The sequence below is a fragment of the Malaya genurostris genome, chromosome 3, assembly GCF_030247185.1.
Source record: "Malaya genurostris strain Urasoe2022 chromosome 3, Malgen_1.1, whole genome shotgun sequence".
Classification (NCBI taxonomy): Eukaryota; Metazoa; Arthropoda; class Insecta; order Diptera; family Culicidae; genus Malaya; species Malaya genurostris.
In genome coordinates, this window is record NC_080572.1 from 113,472,014 (window position 1) to 113,493,588 (window position 21,575).

General features: G+C 37.4%; 2 protein-coding genes across 2 annotated transcripts; one reads left to right on the top strand and one right to left on the bottom strand.

Annotated features, from left to right (window-relative positions):
• The first annotated feature begins 4,203 nt into the window (after window positions 1-4,203).
• On the top strand, window positions 4,204-5,628 carry LOC131438222 (phenoloxidase-activating factor 2-like). Its single transcript, XM_058608093.1, has 4 exons — window positions 4,204-4,310; window positions 4,370-4,443; window positions 4,504-4,954; window positions 5,020-5,628. The coding sequence occupies exons 1-4, from the start codon at window positions 4,230-4,232 to the stop codon at window positions 5,554-5,556; spliced, it is 1,143 nt and encodes a 380-aa protein (XP_058464076.1). The 5' UTR covers window positions 4,204-4,229; the 3' UTR covers window positions 5,557-5,628.
• Window positions 5,629-5,648: 20 nt separating this feature from the next.
• LOC131438223 (general odorant-binding protein 56d-like) lies at window positions 5,649-18,463 on the bottom strand. The gene is made up of 4 exons (XM_058608094.1): window positions 18,269-18,463; window positions 18,040-18,156; window positions 6,092-6,199; window positions 5,649-6,024 (listed from the first exon to the last, which is right to left on the bottom strand). The coding sequence occupies exons 1-4, from the start codon at window positions 18,326-18,328 to the stop codon at window positions 5,902-5,904; spliced, it is 408 nt and encodes a 135-aa protein (XP_058464077.1). The 5' UTR covers window positions 18,329-18,463; the 3' UTR covers window positions 5,649-5,901.
• Window positions 18,464-21,575: the final 3,112 nt, after the last annotated feature.

Here is a 21,575-nt window from a genome sequence, read left to right on the forward strand (position 1 = left end):
TACGTAGTAATTTACTTGAGTTTCACAATTGTGTTTTCACTGATTTTATTGCTGCATTTTATAAATGATCGATGCAAGAGTTTTTGTAATAGTTGCACAACCATTTTTCTAAGGTAGATACAACTGCTAGAGATTTTTCATAAAATAAGTTTTCTATTCGATTACGCTCTATAAGCTTTACTCACATATAACTATAAACTTATCTTTTGTTATTATTTCATAATGTTTCACAATTGATTTTACATTTTCATATAATTGTTCGAAAAACATACATTTAAACGTTACTCATGTAGTTCGATATTTAATTTCATAGTCAAATTCAATTTGTTGAACATACGAAAATTGCTATAAAATAAAGCTTGCATCATTTAGAATTGGAACAAACTTTTGCTCATATTGTGGCGCTCCTGGTAGACGGATTTGTTCTGGCGTTCTTGGCGCCCACGTGTCGGGAATTTTGTCAGCTTCACGTATGATTTTTGACATTCGGCAAATCGACTGTACTTTGTAAACAATCAACATGAAAGCCGAAAGAAGGGAAAAAATTGTGCACAGTTATTTGAAAAATCGATTGTGGTCTGCATCTAGGCTAGCTAAACAGCTGAAATTGCCCATAAATACTGTATGGCGCGTTATCAAACGGTATAAGGAAACATTGACGACGATTCGGAAGCCTCAAGCCAATCGTCGGAGTGGAACTGTGGACCGGAAACTGCGTGGTAAGATTTTGAAGACGATTAAGAGGCATCCTAATCTGTCGGATCGTGATTTGACCAGAAAATTCGGTGCTGCCCATAGTACCGTGAGGAGAACTCGACTTCGGGAAGGAATCAAGTCGTATCGAGCTAGCAAACAGCCAAATTGGACCATAAAACAGAATAGTGTGCTGATCAAGTTCGACGGGTGTCTTCTGATGGACGATGAAACCTATGTCAAGGCTGACTTCGGGTTAATCCCAGGTCAAAAATTTTACTTTGCAACGGCTCGGGGGGATGTTCCAGCCAAATTTAAATTTGTTTTTGCCAACAAATTTGCAAGAAAATTTATGATTTGGCAGGGCATTTGCAGCTGTGGCAAAAAACGAAAGTTTTCGTTACAAATAAGACAATGACATCGAAACTATACCAAAAAGAGTGTCTCCAAAAACGAATTTTGCAGACCATCCCGTAATGTTTTGGCCAGATTTGGCAAACTGTCATTACAGTAAAGTCGTTCAAGAATGATATGCAGGGAAAGGGGTCCAGTTTGTTCCGAAAAACCTTAACCTACCCAACTGCCCCCAGCTCTGCCCTATTGAGAAATACTGGACAATCAAGAAGAGGAGACTCAAGGCAAAGAGAAAGGTTGTCAAATACATCAATCAGATGACGACCTAGTGGAATATGATAGCTTAAACGATGGACGAAGAAGGTATGCGCCGCCTAATGAGCCGTGCGACTGGAAAAATTCGAGAATTCCTTCGAAACCGTGACGAATAATTTTATCCGTATTTTTTCTTAAAAGTATGAAAAAAACGCTACATTTGTATAAAAAAAGATCTTGAATTCAATAATAAATAACTGAAATACAGACAATTGTCTTTGTTCCAATTCTATCTGAAGCAAGCTTTAAACCGAGTTGCTCAGTTGCTGTTTTCGTATTTCTTCCTTAATTATTCGTAACTTCCTTTTTCGGGCGGCTTGTTAGGCTTGCACCAACCTCCTGTCTCGCCAGAGGGCCATCGTGTCAGAACTGTTTAAAGTCCCACACTGACACAAGGGCGGCAATCAGCCGCTCCTAACATGGAGAACAGACGCTTTTCGAGCCGCCGCAACATGGAAAACAGACGCTCTGGTAGGCTCGCTCTCTGTAAAGAGAAGGCAAGCCTCCCTTCCCTGTCAGCATACGACCAAGGTCCCACCGGGGTTGGTTACCCGATCTTTGCTATGGTTACTCGTACCCCAGCCGGCACCGCGTGGAGATAAGGATAGGAGTTACTGGACAAGAGGCTAAGAACCACATTGGGGCCTGAATTGCGTATTGCCCAGTCGTTTACCAACTTAAACGATGCATAAATTTTGCAGCCTTCCGAGGAATGGTAGTTCGAAGCACCTTCTTCCCTCGCAAAGATATCCACAAAGCCACCTGGAGATCACCTGATCAACATACTGAAAATCAAATCGACCACGTTCTCATCGACGGACGATTCTTCTCCGACGTCATCAATGTCCGCACTTAGCGCAGTGCCAACATTGATTCTGACCACTACCTTGTCGCGGTTTGTATGCGCACAAAACTATTGACGGCAGCTACGTAGCGTTCGTACTGCAGAGGAATACGCGCAACAACAGGAGCTTGAAGACGGCTGGAGGAACATAAGGTATGCCGTGAGTAGCACTGCTGCAATTGTACTAGGTACGAGGTTATCGAATCGAGGAAATGACTGGTTTGACAGCGAATGTCAGCATTTGCTCGAAGAGAAGAAAGCAGCAAGGGCGAGGATGCTGCAACACCGCACGGGAGAGAACAAGAAACGATACATACAGGCGCGGAACAGACAGAACACGGTTTTCCGGAGGAAAAAGCGCCACCAGGAAGACAAAGATCGCGAAGCGATGGAACAACTGTACCGCGCAAATGACACACGGAAGTTCTATGAGAAGGTGAACCGCTCACGTACAGGCTACACGCTATAGGCCGAAATGTGCAAAGATACCAGTAGTAACCTTCTCACAAACGAAGGTGAGGTGATCGATAGGACTGGCCATAAATGGTTAAAAACGAAATACATGAGAGGAAGAGGCTCTCGAGAAGAAACACTACGCCTCCCACCACGAATATTGATAGACGGTGACGATATCGAGGTGGTTGATGAGTTCGTGTATTTGGGCTCACTGGTGACCGCCGATAGTCACACCAGCAGAGAAATTCAGAGACGTATTTTGGCAGAAAATGGTGCGTACTTTGGACTCAGAAAAACCCTTCGATCGAGAAAAATACGCCACCGCACGAAATTGACCATCTACAAAACGCTTATTAGACCGGTTGTTCTCTATGACCACGAGACCTGGACTATGTTGGCAGAGGACCATCGCGCCCTCAGTGTTTTTGAAAGAAAGGTGCTGAGAACCATCTATGGCGGAGTGCAGATGGAAGACGGAACGTGGAGACGGCGTATGAATCACGAATTTCAACAGCTGCTAGGAGAACCACCGATGGGACAGCTAAAATCGGACGTCTACGATGGGCTGGGCATGTCATAAGGATGTCGGACGACAGCCCAGTGAAAATGGCTCTTGAATCTAATCCGACTGGTACAAGAAGAAGAGGAGCGCAGCGAGCAAGGTGGATCGATCGAGTGGATGGTGATCCCAGAAGCATCCGTGCCTTGAGTGGCTGGCGACGAGCAGCCATTGACCGAGTTATGTGGAGACGTATGCTTGATACAGCAAAGGACATTCCAGGACTATAGCTGTTTGGTAAGATAAGTCAGTTACTGTTTGTAACAACGAAAGAATTCAAAGATATGTTGCACAACATTTACCGGAATAGTAATATAATCTAACGTTTATATAATAAGTTAGTATAGTAATATAAACTAAATTAATGCACGATAAATATGAAAATACGAGGCAGTAACTTAATGTGCTACATGGGATTATTCCTGTTTCGCTTTACCGTAAAGACAAGACACCAAGTCAGGTCAAAACAATACACAATTCGTAGATTCCGTATTTCTATGTGTCAGTTTTGCACGATATGCTTTGTGCGATGATTCGCTCAGTTTATGTGTTTGGAATTTAGCGCGCCTTATTTTGGCACTGAATTTCACCGTAATGCTCATTCATACCAAACATTTTTGAAAATTTTGACTTTGAGTTATTTTTGGTTATCTCATACTACTGAAAATTTTATCATAAATTGCTGAATATCTGATACCTTATGTAGAACAATAGATATTCACGTTAAGTTCTTGTACAGGAAAAATTTTGAAAAGGCGTCCCGTAGTAATATAATTGATCACCAAAATAACTTTTGGATTATCTGAAAAAAATTCGAGAAATCCTCTATTGTACAAAATTATTCCATCAGAATCTAATTCTAACGTACTGTTATAGAAGCAATCAAACTTTTCGTATCACGCTAATTTCTTGGGATTACAACCGTAATCCCATCTAAGAAATCGTAAATAATCGATTTAAATATTCGCAATACTCACAACCTTCCACAGTATCAAACAGCGGGTCGAAATGGAACGACATACCAGTAAGCTCCACGTGATTATATTTCTGGGAACGTTTCAAGGCTTTTTTGAGCCAGTGTACAGTCAGGTGATAAGAAGAGATGCTCCCAGTTGAATGAAATATTTATAAACATAATATATTTCTAGTGTGACGGAGTTTGCGTACCGATGGGAAAATGTCCTGCCAATGATTTCGGTGGAACCTTTGTATTTGATGTAAGGTATGTAGTATTGTTTCGGAGACCGAGTTCGATTAACGAATAAAAATCTTAAAACTTCAGAGTTGGCGCCGATGAAGAAATTGAAGCAGATTGTGATCATTATTTGGAGGTTTGTTGCGATAAAAGTGCTGTAGTTAAGGAAGAAGGAACGATTCCTTCTACAGGACGTGGATCAAGCACCATAGGGGTTCCCGGATCAGCAGATCAAGCAACCGATCAAGCTGTGTCTGAGTTTCGGCAGTGTGGATACCGCAATACGGATGGTGCAGGTTTTAGAATAACTAATGCAAATAATGGAGAAACCGAATTTGGCGAGTTTCCTTGGATGGTAGCTCTGTTCAGTCAGGATAACGAGGGGGCTGAGAAAAAATACTTTTGCGGTGGTTCACTTATCAAACCTAATATTGTACTAACAGCGGCTCATTGTATTATCAATCGCCTCGAAGAAATTCTGGTTGTTCGTGCCGGTGAATGGGACACAAAGACGGAGTTCGAAGTTTTACCATATCAAGTACGTTACCAACATGGGAGTTGTAGTAAATTGAAAATTAAAAAATTCTTTTTCCTTTTCTTCAGGAACAACGAGTAGCTCAGGCCATCATTCACAACAATTACAATGCACAATTATTGTTCAACAATGTTGCGCTGCTAGTTTTAGATCAAGCATTCGAACCGGATGAAAATGTGCAACTGATCTGCTTGCCACCCCAAGGAATGGTTTTCAGTGACGACAATTGTTTCGCGACTGGTTGGGGGAAAGATAAATTTGACTCCGCCAGTTATCAGGTGATCATGAAGAAAGTCGAGCTTCCAATCGTTTCAAACATGGAATGCCAATCAGCTCTAAGAACGACGAGGCTTGGATCTTCCTTCCGATTGCACAATTCCTTCATTTGTGCCGGCGGACTCGAGGGCGTCGACACTTGCACCGGAGATGGAGGCTCACCACTTGTATGTCCAATTCCCGACTCAGTCAACCGGTACTATCAAGCGGGCATTGTTGCTTGGGGAATCGGTTGCGGACAGGAAAGTATTCCTGGTGTATACGTGAGAACCAGTCTTTATACTGAGTGGATAGAAAAGCAGTTGGAAAATTTTATCACGAACATCTGATTTCCAACCGTTGCATAAAAAATGTCCAAAAGCATAAATCTAAAAGTAATCAAAAAAACGTTTATGAAACAAGACTTGTTTTAATTCCACTATCACACATTTTATTCTATTAAAGCTTTAAACTTTCTCACTTAGAAATCTTGCGTTCTCTTATTCTAACGGAAACATTTCTAGAGCTAGAGTATTTTTTTTCTAATCTAGTAAATAAATAAATAAATTAGACAACCATTCAAATAAATAAAAACTATCGTCTTATCAGTGACATGGAATAAGAAATAAGATTAATCAACGCATCTAGCTGCTGCCGCAAAGCCGCAACCGTGTTCGTCACACATTTTCTGGAACCTAGAAATTACTTTCCACCCATTCGGAAACGGCCGTCTCGTGTATACACTGGTACATCTCGAACCCGGTCACGCAGACCGTCGTTCCAAATCTGTCGATGCAATTGTCGTAAACATTTTGAGCCTGAAATTAAAAACCAAGAGCAAACTCAAATTAAATATGCAGAAGTTTTCACTTCGGCTGCTCGTACCCCCTCCGGTTCCAGGTAATGTCCGGCAAATCCGATGATGAGTGTTTTGTTGTACGTGAAGTCATCGAACATGAATCCGGACCGTTTCATAAGACACTCGGTGAAGCACTAGTAGAAAACAAATCAGTGTTAGATTTCATTTATAATCAACTGCAGTAGAAAAACAATTCGCCTTTTTATTGCTTATAAAACTTGTTGATGGACGGATTTTTGTTTGGTGACATAATCAATCATCAATCGTGTTCTGAGTGTGAAGAAACTTCGAATAGATTTTATGTATGACGCATAAAAACTCGAATTTAATCAATTTTTCATAAACTAGTCCGATCTTCGAAAAAATGCAAACACTTAAGTTTTCGCAATTAAATTTTTCACAACTAAGTATTCTTAGAATTTTGAAATTTTGCTTTGTCCAGCCGTAATTGGTGTTTGAAATGTATAAACGGTTACTGTTCCGTTTCACGGGGATGGTTTCAGAATTGAAAAGTAGTATTTGTAGCATAATTTCACAAAGTATCTGAAAATGTCACTAGAAATTATAAAACTTTAGCCAAAACTACCGAAATTTGAAAAAGTTTACATAAACTTTTCCGCATTTTTTTATTTCTTGGGCGCTGCTGTTTCGTATTGAGATGGCGTGAAAAATGCACGGTGGGCATGGTGGCATTATACGGTGAGCAAAAATTACATATCAAATAATGACACGAATTTATGCAGCAGCATTGGGTTTTGTGTTGAAATACGAGTTGTTCAAAAATCCATTACGAATCAATGATTCTTTTCTACAAGCCAACAAAACAAGTGGTAAGCCTGCGCTAAACCATTAAAAAAATTCCTGGTTTCTATGTATCGGTTTTTCTTGTTATGCTTTGTGCGGTGATTCGGTCAACTCAAGCGGTTAACATTTTTTGAGACCACATTTCACCTTTAAACGTTTCTTCAAGTACATAGTTGGTTTTCATTGACCGTCGATCAGAAAGTTGTTTTTCGTTTCTGCTTCGAGAAGCAACACTACAGTCAAATTTGTGCTTAAAACATACAAAACATACATTTACGCTTAAACAATGAATCAATAGTGATAATAAAGGGTGATTTTTTTGCAAGTATCTTTTAGGCAACACTGGTCTGTCAAAAAAAGTGTAGCCAAAAAGATACCATTGTCCATAACTTAATCATGAATCGGTTTACAACGCCTAACATTTGGTTAATGGGCGCTGAAAAAGGTGGAGAAAGATTCACTTTTTTGTCTAAAAATTATGGCCGATATGTAGGAGAGAAAGTGCCAAATTTGTACCTGCGCAAGGGGTCATCTAAAGCACGAAATCATCTTCAAACATTGAATTATATTATTTGTTCTATTCCAATGAAGATTTTATCAATTTTCTGAAATATTTTGCGTTATTTTTTTTTTGAAAATCAAATCCTATATTTCTCAAAAAGTCACCCTTTATACGAGTTTTATAAAGAAATTTACCTAATTAGGCAGATTTTTATACAAAAACACTTTCGGTCGCTGTGTTTTACGGTTAATCCACACGTAAAATTATTTGTATATAGTGCAAAAATAAACTACAAATTGCTTAAGATTTGTTACATTTTACACAAAAAGTATATATTTGTTACTCTTTTGCCTTTCTCATATAGAAAGGCTATGCAATCACTGTGAAAACCGACTTTTTAACCGAGGCTAGGAGGGCCGAATGTCATATACCATTCGACTCAGCTCGACGAACTGAGCAAATGTCTGTGTGTGTGTATGTGTGTGTATGTAACAAAAATATGCACTCACTATTCTCAGAGACGGCCAAACCGATTTTTACAAAGATTCAAATTAAAGGTCTTATAGTCCCATAGCCTGCTATTGAATTTCATTCCGATCCGACTTCCGGTTCTGGAGATATAGGATGATATGTACCAAAAAAGTGAAAAAAATATGCACTCACTTTCCACAAACTAAACCGATTTCCACAAACTAAAATTCAAATGAAAGGTATTATGGTCTCATAGCTTGCTATTGAATTTCATTTGAATGTGACTTCCGGTTCTGGAGTTATATGGTAATATGTGAAAATTTGAGAAAAAGTTTACACTCAATTATCTCTGGAACAGCTAAACCGATTTTCGCAATCTAAGATTCAAATGAAAGGTCTTATAATATCCTAAAAATTTGTGGAACACTTCATCTGGATCCGACTTCCGGTTCCGGAACTAAAGCGTGATAAGTGGAAAATTACCAATTTCATTAGTATTTTATCACGAACGATGGTTAAAAACAGGTACAAATCCCCTTAAAACTGTCTGATAAATTCTTCTAGTTTACAGAGCTTGTTAGTTTGTGAGCATGAGAACTTAATCCGGCACTACTGGTCCCCTCTTTTCCTGTTCCGAGAGCACCGAAAGTGGAGAAGAAAAACTCCTTAAACTAAATTCACTTCGATTTCTCTGCGATGCTTGAACCGATTTTCACAAATCTTGATTTGAATTAAAGTTCATACTGTCTTTGAAGCTACTGTGAAATTTCATCTGGATCCGACTTCCGGTTCCGCACTTACATGGCGATGAGTGTCAAAGTTTTCAAATCGCCATATAGAGTGACAATATGTACAACACCGAAAGAAGAAGAAAACACAAAACGAACAAGGCGTGCTTTGTTCTATTTCGTACACATTGTATAGTGATGCCAATAATAGTAATAATAATAATAATTATTATTATTATTATAATCCTACTACATGTTTTATGCTGCTGATTCATTCTGTTTAGCTTGACTTACGTATGCAGAAGAAACAGAAACGCAGGTTCATTTCGTTTGTTAGATTTCGTTTAATTGGTTTAATCGAAATAGAGCATGAGATAGTAAGTATGAGTTTAACTACGTTCAAAACTGTTCCAATTTGTAGGTCATATTTGTTGGTAGCAAACGAACCAACTTCGGCTATTCCGTTTATCTGGATCCGGTTTAGGAAGAATTGGAAATAGTGATTAAAAACTGCAAGAAAAGGATCTCACTCATTTTTCTTGGAGATGGCCAAATCTATTTTCACAAACTTATAGGTTCAAAAGAAAAGTCTTACAGTTTCATATGGAATTCCTTAATTTGTTGTGGATACTACTTTCGGTTCCGGAACTACAGGTTAAACAGGATTTATAGAGTTTGTGTATTTCTATTCAATAAACAATTGTTTTTGCGAATTTCACGGTTATATTTATGATGTAATGAGTAATATGAGAAAGGCATCATTACACCGCTAGGTGGATTAAAATAAGTTTTGCATAACGCTTTTATCCGTACTGTATTTTACAGTATTGTACTGTATTTTCGACCCAAATGATGCGTACTGCAAATGTACAGTATTTTAATTTGTACTGTATTTTTACACCGAACTCACTTTAACTCATCGCATTTCGATTTTGCGGCAATACAAAACGTCAGAAAGAATAGTGACAACACGTAGCGAATGTGCATACATAGACGTAGAGCTGCCTTGAGCTAGTTTTAATTTGATCAGAATCTAATGAGAAAAATAGATCGAAAAATGATAGGCGAATACAACCCTGTAATTTGGTTCATGTTGATACGTGCAATAGTTTTGGAATACGAGTGACACACAGTTAAAAAACGTGGTGTCAGAAAAAGTCGACCAAAATTTTTATTCGGGACTAGTCGTGTATGGGCGTTCATCATCCGCCCTTTTCCTACCAACTTTTCGGTTTCGTCTAGTCAATTGAACTTCCTCTTTATGTGTTTTCATATGCAGGATAGTTTAATTGGTAAAACAATTTCCTCGGTTAGGAGTTAGCTGGAAGCGTTAAAGCGTTAATTTGGGCGGACTAGAGTGATATATCTTCCTTGGCCTTGCGAACAACATTAAATTTATTCGGGTGAATTCCATAGTAAGGATTTACATTTACGATTGTGAGCATTTCTGTGATTTTTTTGTTTCGATTGAGGAGGCCAGAAAAACTTTCTGGCCTTATGTGCGGGGTGGGGAATCGAACTCAGGCGGGCTGCGTGAAAAGCATCGACTTACGCATCATGCTATAACCGTCCCCTCTGAATTAAAAAAAAACCTGTTTTAATCCACCTAGTGGTGCAATGATGCCTTTCTCATATCTCACATAATCTCATATATAAATGTGTGGTATTCTTCAAAATAATTTTCTTTGATTCTAAAAAACAAAAAGGTTTGTCCATGAACTAGTATAACCTACAGAGTGAAACAATACTTCGGTCGGTTAGGCCATCTCTGAGGAACGAAAAAAGGTACTTCCGAAATCGGAATCTGGAAACCGGTATAATCGAAGTTGGTTCGAGAAAAGTGACTGGGAATTTTTTCTACGTGTTTTGTTTCGCCGCTTCAGATAACGGTATCCAATTTTTAACACACTTCACCATATAATTCCGGAACCGGAAGTCGGATCCGGATGAAATTTAGCAGTTTTGTATAGGACTAATCTAAGTTTGTCGAAATCGGTCAGGCCATCTCTGAGAAAAGTGAGGAAGTAAGTTAAAATAAGATTTTTTTCACTAATCACCCTGTAACTCCGGAACCGGAAGTCGGATCAAAATAAAATTCAGGAACTTTGTAAAGGACAACTGTACCTTTCATCTTAATCTAAGTTTGTAAGGATCGATTCAGCCGTCTCGGAGAAAAGTAAGTGCTCTTATTTTCATTTTCTTTCACACTGAATTTCCGTTCGTCGAGTACGCTGAATGTCTGTGTGTGCATGTGTTTTTTTTTCTGCACTAACTTTTCTCGGCGATGGCTGAACCGATTTTTACAAACTTAGATCAAATGAAAGGTCCTGAGGTTCCATAAAAAATTTCTGAATATTATAAGAATGGGGTAAAATGTGCAAAAATTGTAAAAATAAATGCACCAACCTTTTTCGGAGATGGCTGAACCGATTTTCACAAACTTAGATTCAAATCAAAGCTCTTCAAGTCCCATTCTAAATTCCTGAATTTCATTTGGATTTAACTTCCGGTTTCGGAGTTATAGGGTAAAATGTGCAAAAAATGAAAATATGTGTTCTTACTTTACTCTCGCAATCAATTTTCACAAACTAAGGCTCAAATGAAAGGACCTATGGTCTCAAACGGAATTTTCTGAATTTCATTCGGATCCAACCTCCAAACCTGTATTTATTGGGACTGCCACTGCAAAAACTTGGAGTGACTAAAACAGAACTTAACTTTGGTGGGGATAACTGTCTAGTATACTAAACTGGGTAAAACTTAACTGTAACTGTAACTAAATAACGAGCAAACGTATTAACGGCATGAAATTTAAATAAAACTTAAACTCATTCGAATTTTTACTTTAGTATATGTTGAATGTACACTAAGGTCTTTTTTATGTGGTCTTTTTTCATGCGGTTTTTTTATGCGACTTTTTTTATACGAAGTTTCAGAGTTATGCGATTTATTTATGCGAAGCTTTAAAGTTATGCGGTTTTTTTTATGCGAATTTTCAGAGTTATGCGGTACGTAAACTCGAATAAAAAAAGATGTATATACACTAAGGTCTTTTTTTATGCGGTCTTTTCTATGCGGTTTTTTATGCGACTTTTTTATGCGAAGTTTTAGAGTTATGCGGTTTTTTTATGCGAATTTTCAGAGTTATGCGATTTTTGTATGAGGTTTTTTATGCGGTACGTAAACTCGCATAAAAAAGACTTCAGTGTACTTAGCATGAAACACTAGAAGTGATAGTCCTTTGATTTACAAACTCAGATATTTTCAAAATCACTGTTAATTTCTGTGTTGAACATTTATGTAGCAGTTATCATTTGTGTTCCTCATATCATTTAGCCGATTCAAATGAAATATACTTTCGAGAAATTCTTTCAGATGCTTCTGAAAAGTACCGTTAGTCTGTTTATGTTGGTGATGAGAGGTGCTGGATACGCACAAACGAAAGACTTTTTGTACGTGCGCTTGTGCGTTCTCGCAATTGTTTAGAGATTCGCACCTTGCAGTGACTACTCATCAATTATCTGTTAGGAAGGTGAGGATACAAGGACAGGGAAATCAAACAGTACAAAACAAAAAGAAACAGTTCGTTCTGCCTTCCCGGAAGACTGCAGAACGATTCTCAATGTTTGAGCAGAAGTCAATACAGCAAGGATTCATTCACTCCAGAAGGAACGATGAAAGAAACAATACAATCCATCAATTTAAGATCTCCATACACATATTGAACCTTGTATGGAGAACCAAAAACCCGGATACGTATTTGCGTCAATACGGGACAGTTATATATTAGATGCTATGAAGTACCATAATCACATCATACAAATCACACGAACAATGTACAATACGCTAGTATCAATATACTGCAATGAATCATGGCAAAATGCAGTAGACATTTTGACATTTTCTGATTCATATATTGTAAAAATGCTTTTGGCTGAGCGCAAGTTTGCAAGCATCGTCATCAGCCCATTCATTTCCTGTAATTCCAGAAAATCTGAGTAACAAGTATTTGGAATGCAAAGATTTTTTATTTGAGTTCGACATGCAATCCTAGATTCGACCGTGAATCATTCAAACTGAGTGCTTTTATAGCTTACCACAGATTCTCTGCTAAAGTGTCGATTGTAGCCCACGAAGAATCGCGCAGTTTTCTGCTACGATTACAGTACAGTATCTACCAAGTGAATAAGACTACTCTAGTCCGGTTTCAAGACAGTAGACACCAGCAGAAGCACGAGAATCCAACAGAGAACCGTCATGAAAAATAATTGCTACGGTTGTTACTGAATGGCGGTTCTATATTCTAAATGGCTATAGAGTTGCACTTTCATGTAAATAAACGATTATGATTACGGTGGCATCTAGGATTTACGTCGGTGGTCGGATTTAGGTAACAGTGCAATACTTATCTTAAATTTGATCTAATTTTAATAGTTTTTCTCAGTACAATTCGCAAGAAATAATTTTTCAATAATCAATAATCAATTCGTCGAGATTATAAAATGTTTGCGTAACATTTTTGCGCTCTAACTATTCTCGAAGATGGTCTTGTGATTGCATACAAAACTCCCGAATTATAATTTGACCCGACGGAAATACATCTCATCCAAGTCAGACGATAAAACAAATCTGCTTACGTTCTGGACGGTGATGATGATGATGATGATGATGGTCCCACCTCATACCCCTACAAAGGTGTGAGCAGAACGAGTTATCTAAATGATAATTAATATTTTTGCACATATCTTAACCAGTAAACAAAAGAAAACGATCTGATTAATCTAGCAGGTATTGATTCTTCTTCAAAAGAACGACTGACCACAAAATAACATTCAAATATTTCGGATTTACTATCCAGGGTTAATCAAGAAAATTTCCAACCCGAGAAGATCCTTGATCACATCAGGAATCGAACCCGATATCTTTACCAGTATCAGACAGTAATTCACCTGGCCCTTCCCGCCAAACCAGTTCATCACTACACACATCAGCTACGATGGAGTAACGAGACTGCGGATGAGCAGAGCCAAGCCCAATTCCATCAACAACTGTCGATCCCAATTAGTCTCCCGAATCTATTCCTTAAATTTTTAATCAAACCTTGCGATCAAGGTCAAGAGCAAACTTAACACACTGAATGCTAAGGCTCTTCGGCCAGTCCTATTCGCTTTCCAAATAGTCACTACCTGCTTCGCGCGCGAGGCTCAAACATTTGTAGACTGCTCATTATTTTTGACTCTCAAACAAACTAAAAATCCATCATCATCATACCGAACATAGTAACTTAATTCGTCTCACAATAATATATATAAACAAAAAGAAAAAGAAAATACAATCTTCGTAATACGCAAAAAAAAAAATCTAAAAAATTTGAACTAACTAACTAAATATTTGCTTACAAAGCGGACTTTATGTGTGAAATACATAACTTTTTTAACTCCACCAATGTCTGTACCCTATGAATCGGTAGTCAACAATAGAACGATTCCGAAATGATTAGTTTGTTCACTACGGTAATTATTGCAATAAACTGGACAAGAACTACAATGCTTTTTGTACACCTGCTCCAAATAATCTCAATACTTCTGTAGTAGCCATCAATAACAATGAAACATTCTCTTCAACAAATTCATCATCTGTATCTTATGTAGAAAAAGGTATACATCTGCAGGTAACAACGTACTCATCGTGTGGACAAATAAAAGTAATAACGGTGTTCCCGCCAACAACAGCGACACCGAAGTATTGGACGGAACCATGAATAGCGAACCACTGCTTCCCCTTCATTCACTTGATAGCAATGAGAGTGCCTCTTCTTCAAGGAAGAAAATAACAATAAGATCCAGCAATAGAAAAAATAATATTCATTATTGTTCAACGGCCACGTTAAACTTAGGGCTAAACGATCCGAAAAAAGAACCAAACTTTCTTATAAATATAATAATTCGTACGTCTTGTTAGCTGGAGACCATACAAGCTTACTTCGACAATACCGTTCCCCGGTTTTCAGTTTGAGAAACACCAGAAATAACGTTCCATAACTCCAAAGTAAAGCAAAGTCCTGGCCTTACATTCCTTTTGTGGAATTTGGCCTTTCTGTTTCAACAGACTTCGCAGCCGATTCAGAGTGTACAGAACCATTGCATGGCTAGTACTATGGATCCTACTGACACTAAGGCTGTGAACCATTTCGCGGTTAATTTTAATTTTTGGTTAAAATCTGACACTCGAGTGGTTAATTTGATGTTGTCAAAAATAACCCTGCTCGAGAGCATGGTTATTTTTGACAGATCGATAGTTATTTTCCAACACTGAAAAAAGTCTCGCTATGAAAATTCTAATATTAATTCTTTAGTTGAAATTATTTCCAGTGAAAAATAAACCCAAACAACTTCCCGTCCGTCAAATTTTGAAATGGGCCACAGTTTTAGTCAAATTTAACTACTCGACACCAAATAACCACTCAAGTGTCAGATTTTAACCAAAAGTTAAATTTAACCGTGAAATGGTTCACAGCCTAAGAATCCCTTCCAGGTCGGGGCTCGAACATACGACAACTGGCTTGTAAGACCAGCGCCCTATGCATTGAACCACCAACCCGGGCCTCCAACTCTTATCGATTACTTAGGGAGGGCTGAATCCATTATAACAACCTAGGATTTAAATTATTTGTTCTGCGATCCCACCGGATTGCATCTAACTTACGGATTGGTCTTAAAACTATTTAAAATTGTTGAACTTGTATATTGATCTTTTATGTTACTTTTATTCAGAAGATAGAAAATACGACAGTAACCAATATGCTTATGAGAAAGATATAATGGCCTTGGTATCACATTCCTTTTGTGGATTTTGACCTTCTGTTTCAACAGACTTCGCAACCGATTCAGAGTGTACAGAACCATTGCATGGCTGGTGCTACGATCCTGCCGACACTAAAAATCCTACCAGGTCGGAGCTCGAACATACGCACGGAACCACCCGCGATCCCATTTCAACCAGAATATAAGTTGATTTTCTGAATTCGACTGGTTAAAATGCTGTCAATTAGTGAGGACACATACCTTTCAATTCCAACAAATATTTTAGTTGAAATAATTGGTGTTGTTATTGAAACAAAATTCTGTTAGTTGAAAAATAAATCGGTTTTATTTGTTTTAGACATTGCAAATAGTTGAATCGACTCGAACAATGTTATTGATTTGCGAAAAATGCTTACTGATATACGTCATGATCTATTTGAAATAAGTTCGGTATGTTGAGATTCATGAAATAAATATCGTTGTTAAAATATAAACAGTATTTTATATTGACATGTAATATCATTAGGACTGGGAAAACCACCGATCACTGCTGATTTCAAGTGATCTTAACCAAGGAATAAATTATCATTACGAAATCAGAACTGATCTGATCTCTAAGTGATTTTGTTTTTTGTATGATCATGATCATGTCAAGTCGAGATCAGTAAAAATTTAAATTCTAAAAAAATACTTCTGATTCGATCGGAAATGATTGATGTAGAAAAACGTTTTTAATCAGCAAAAGTGTCCGGAGGGGCGAGTAAATTAGCGAAATTATTAAATTCACCTAAAATGAGTATTGAAAGATGATGCCTTCAAACGGTTGAACTAAAGTTATGCACTGATAATTTTAGTCAATTTATATGAGCTTGGGTGCATCAACCGCTGGGAATTGGAATTTTGCGACGGCAATTCAAACGCGCCATTCAATCGCAGTGCGTTCTGTGTATTTGAAACCTTTCGCTCCTGTTCCTTTTATAAATTAAATTCATGTCAAAAAGCGTTTTATTGCTAATGCATGAACAATATCATCGGTATCAAACAGCTGGAAGTAAAACAGTCTGCTGGAAGTAAATCAATGATCGAATTTGAAGCATAAAATTTTTGCGCATACCTGAAAGATTACGAGATGATCATTCATTAACATTTTCTAATTTGTCATCAAATCTTTTTCATCTTAAACAAGGTTAACTTTATCACAACACCGCTGTTAGATAAACACTTGTTTTTATAAATTTCTCAAATCGAATGAACACAATTTCACCAAACGCTTTAACCATCGATGTTGTTTTCATTGACATTTTGAAGCGACGCAAACAGATTTCAACTAAAAAAGTTGTTGATTTTGCATTGCGATTATTGTTTTGCTTTTAACTGTCTCCTGCATTTGACAGCATTCAAAACAACATATTTTCCAACTACTTGAATATATGCAAATCAAAACCCATATTGGTTGAATCAAAAAGAAATTAGTTGAATCAACTATCGCAAAAATCAAAAAAAGCGACATCGCATTTTTATGATCGAAGGGTTCTCCGTGCGACAACCAACTGGCTTGTAAGACCACTGCCGTATGTGTTGAACCGCTTACCCGGGTATGACACCCAGGCCCGTACCCAGGATTTCATTTCTGGAGGGGCACAAAGATTAAAAAATAATGTTACTGAAGATTGCTTATGTACCTAATTCTCGGTGTGCTTTTACGGCTGTTTTTAACATACACTTTAAACTTTTCCACTGGAACTGATATTGTATTACATTTCATTACGTTTACTGTCTTGTTATTTCTGTAACACATGTCTGAGACATTCTAAGTAATTATATGTTTTTGATTTCAGGAGGAACCAGGACCACTAGATGGATTGAAATAGGTTTTTGCGCACTTTCCAGGCTCGTAAACCGGCAAATTCCAATTAGTGCCTTTGGTGAAAAAGGTGTATTACATTTTTGTTGAATTCGAGCTCCATTCAAAATATATGAACATACATTTGGTATCGAGCTCAAGGATTGCACACGTTTTATACGATTACAGAGATCATATAAAATTTTGTTTGTAAATTTGGACTTGGTTGCATTATATGCCTGATTTTTGCATTAATTCGGAACATCGTCTTTTTCAAACGTTGGAATACGAATAGTGACACCCCTTTTATGTCTATTTCACGCCAAATAACGTGACATGACCTTCTCGTATTGTGTACTTTCATCTAAGCATTATGATTGACTATCCGGTGATATAACACGAACAAACTAGATGACATCTGACTGCACATTAAGCATGGCAATCGACAGACCTAAACGTTATTTTTCTTCTTTGGCTGAAAGCCAAATCAGAGCGAACTGTTGATCAAACGTCAAAAGCCATTCCAAATAAACGTTACCACCAAACCGGCGGAACACGTGTAGAGTTTGCAAAACTGTTTCGATTTTGACCTAGTTCGGCAATCGATTGAGTCGCACACATACTCTCTCAAAATTCTGGTGATTTTCAACTCGTCGGACTGGAAGCAACGTTGTCTGCTAAATTCAACTGTTTCTAACTTGGATTGCGCGCGAAAACTGAACGTTCCCGAAATTCAACCGCACAGACACAACAGAAAAGCAACAATTCCAGTCCATCAACCGGTTGTTAGTCAACTATGTCGGATAGGAAAAAATTCTTGAACCTCTATCAATGGATCGCGTTCACTGAAATCGCCGTACTTCAACGAGATCACTATATCCATATCCATGTCGAATTCCTTCGTGCACTGATCGATGGCGCCCTTGAAGTCCTGTCCGCACTGTAAATGACGCAATAGAAAAGATAACAGAGCATAACATCAGACACAAGTTAAGATCATGTCAAATTGGCTCCACTCGTTGAAAAGCATCGCACAGCAAAAAAAAACTCACGCTCTTTTCGATTGACACTAGAAGCAGCAATAACACACTGTACGCCAATACAGACTTCATGTTTACTTATTTTCTTGCACTTTCACTCTTTATTTTGTCGCTTCTTCGCCGGAATGACCTACAAACCTTGTCTGTTGTGCCGGACTTGAGGCAATGAGAAATTACTAACCGATCGGAAGCTCGTCTCCGTTCAACTGTTCACAGTGGACTGTTAGGTTGAATTTTTCATCGAATATATAAGATTGTTTATTTGCTCTCTTTCTCTTTGCCGTCTGGATTCTTTCTCCTTGTTTTGTTTGGTAGGTCATTTCTTTTTGGAGGTTTATTTTGCAGGTGGGTCGTACTTTGGTTTGAGCCAAACCACGCCGAATTGGACACTGATTGATTGCGGTTTTTCGATTAGCTGAGGATGTATGTCGGCATAATCGAAGATCGGTCTGAGCTCAACCCAATTCGCCAGACACACGCTGTCACATTAAATTGCTACTCCACCGATTTGCAAAACAAACGGATCGCTCTACGCGAGCAAGGAGCCTGAGATGATGAATTTGAATTAATGGAATTCGGGGATTTAATCAAAAATGTTTATCGGCGATTGTTTATAAGTATGTTGATCATATCACATGCCAAGTTCAAGGTGAGTCTACTTTTCTTTTTTTTAATCCAAGATGTTACACTGGAATCTTAATTTACACACAAAGTTGGGATACGTAAATTAAATATCGCGTAGGTTAAATAAAACCTCACGTTATTTCAATTTTTTCGCGAAAAAAAATGCTTTCTCAATTCCATTCGATTTTAGTTTAAATAATATAAGAAATCGAAGTACGTCTATACGCAAAAGCATCTAGGGCCATCATAATTTTTCAATGCTGTTCTGAGTCGTGGAGGTACATATTGTTCACTTGTCTATTCTGATCTATTTCAGGAACATTTTCAGTCATCCAAGGACTTCAGTGAATCACGAGTATGGAACGTGAAGATTAAGCTTGTTAATGCACTTTGTTTTTTTTCTTTTTTTCATAAATACGTTTATTTCTTAAGACAGTTTACATAAGTTTAACTTCGCCGTAGCATCACTTTTACATAAAATTCTTATCCTAATATAATTCTAGTATAGTCACAACGATTTGAATTTAATAAAACATATTGCTTTTTTTTAAATATCATATTAAGTATTTCGTCAATTATTATTAAATCTACTCAAGAATATTATTTGAACCAAACTATTAACTGCTATAAATTATGAAATATGCTGTTATTTTTATACATTTTGTTGATAATTTAATAAATTATTTCGATTTTATTTGTATCATTACATCATTTCATCATCATTACAGAGTCTTAAAAGGGTCAATTATTAAATTGAAACTCCAATTGTCTTTATGAAATAATAAAGAAGTTTCATGTATGGAAGGTCACGACAAGCAAGAATGTCTCGAATTGGAACATTGGATAGCCATCTTTGGGTACGCAAAGAGTTTATTAGTTGAGATCAGACATCACGATACTACACGCATGTCCAAACGACATGATCAATATCCCGATAACCTTCGGCACAAGCACAATGATTAGTCTCGGAGGGTCCAATTCGAAAGAGAGTAATGCACTTTGTTATGCAGGTGGATCTTGGTGCCCAAACTCCAGACGGTTTTTGTATGATCTAGAGCATCCACAATAAGTCAATTATTCCCATGTGATATCACAAGCATAGACCGTATACTAGGATATTGTTAATTCACTTGGTTATGCTGGTAAATCGTAATGCATATACTGTGGGTAGTTTTTTGGAGGAACAAGCGCTTTCTCATCATTCATCACAATGATCCAGATGATGAATTCGATACCACGAGTATGGACCCCAAAAATGAAACTCGATAGTGTCATCGGTTATATAGGTAGACCTTGAGGCCTATATTCCAAGGAGGCATTGGATGAACAAGAACTCCCACAGACATTATCACAGTATGTCAATTTAATTAATATAGAACTGCGAGCATATACCGCCTTTAAAAGTCATATAAAAGTAACCAGTCACGCGGTTATATACTGATTCCTTTTTTTTCAGAGAATTCTTGGATATCCACGATCTTAGCTAGATTCTATGAAACCAATCAATTCCGTAATGTAGATCGCAGAATATTCAATTCACTAAAGCATGCTAGATTGCTTTGTCTGCGTAAAAATAAAAATTTCTTTCACTATGCAAAAACTTTTTATTATCGATTATCGCGTAAATTTAATCGAAAATCGCGTTATTAAAAAAAGTGCTTAATTCACCTATTACTTTTTTATCTATCCGCCTGTGTTTTTTTTTGCGTGAATATTCTTCGGTGTTTTTAGTATTCATGAATTTTTTTCAATTACCGTCGTTTTAAATGAATTGTAATTAAAGTTTTGGAAACATTAAAATTATTCCTTCCAATCTAAACAATCGATCAAGCATTCAATGAGATGTAGAAATGAGTTCTTCTTTAAAGGTTTTGTCATTATTTATGGTATTTCTAGAAATGGTATTCAGAGACCAGCATAACATGAAAAAGTCCATGAATTAGTATGACGAATAAATTAAAATATCTTTGAGTCCAACTTTGAAGATTTTTTGGTATCGTCATCTTCTATAATGGTTTGAATTTTAAAAGCTCATCACCCTGTAATTTCAAAATTGGAAGTCGGAATCGGACAAAATTCACCCTAAGTTTATTTTAATTTGAATTTTTGTTTATTATACTCGTTTTGGTCTTTTTTTAGTTTCTCTATTCCCGATACTTTCACAATAATCAACCCTCACATTGCTGAATGCTCTGCACTGATTTACACGCGCTGATGGTAAATCACCCATAATTTGTTAGGCAACCTTTGGGCGATAGCGGAAGCAAGTAATACAATTCCGTGTTATAGATCGAGCTGTATTTCGTCCATCTATTGGCCAAAACCTTTGGCGAACTGCTGCTAGTAAGTGTGACGGCCCCGAATGCAAAGTTTTTTGATGAATATCAAGAAAAAGAAAAGTGACTGCATGATGATTCTTAGGAAGAAGAATCGGCTGTTTCTGTCCAAACGGCATGACAGCATGCGTTAACCTTCCACCGACTCGTATTAGATCTTCACTTTTACAAATAAACGGATTAAGTTCTGATAATGAAGAATGTTTTTTTTTTTGCTGGCAACCCTGCCAATAGTTGGCGATATTCTGCCAGAAATGTTTCCAATTGTATCTGGCGTATAAGTAACAACTCTGTTGATCTGATTTCTGATGCTAATATTGGACCTGTTATCTTTTCGATGCGAGCCAATTTACGCTGGC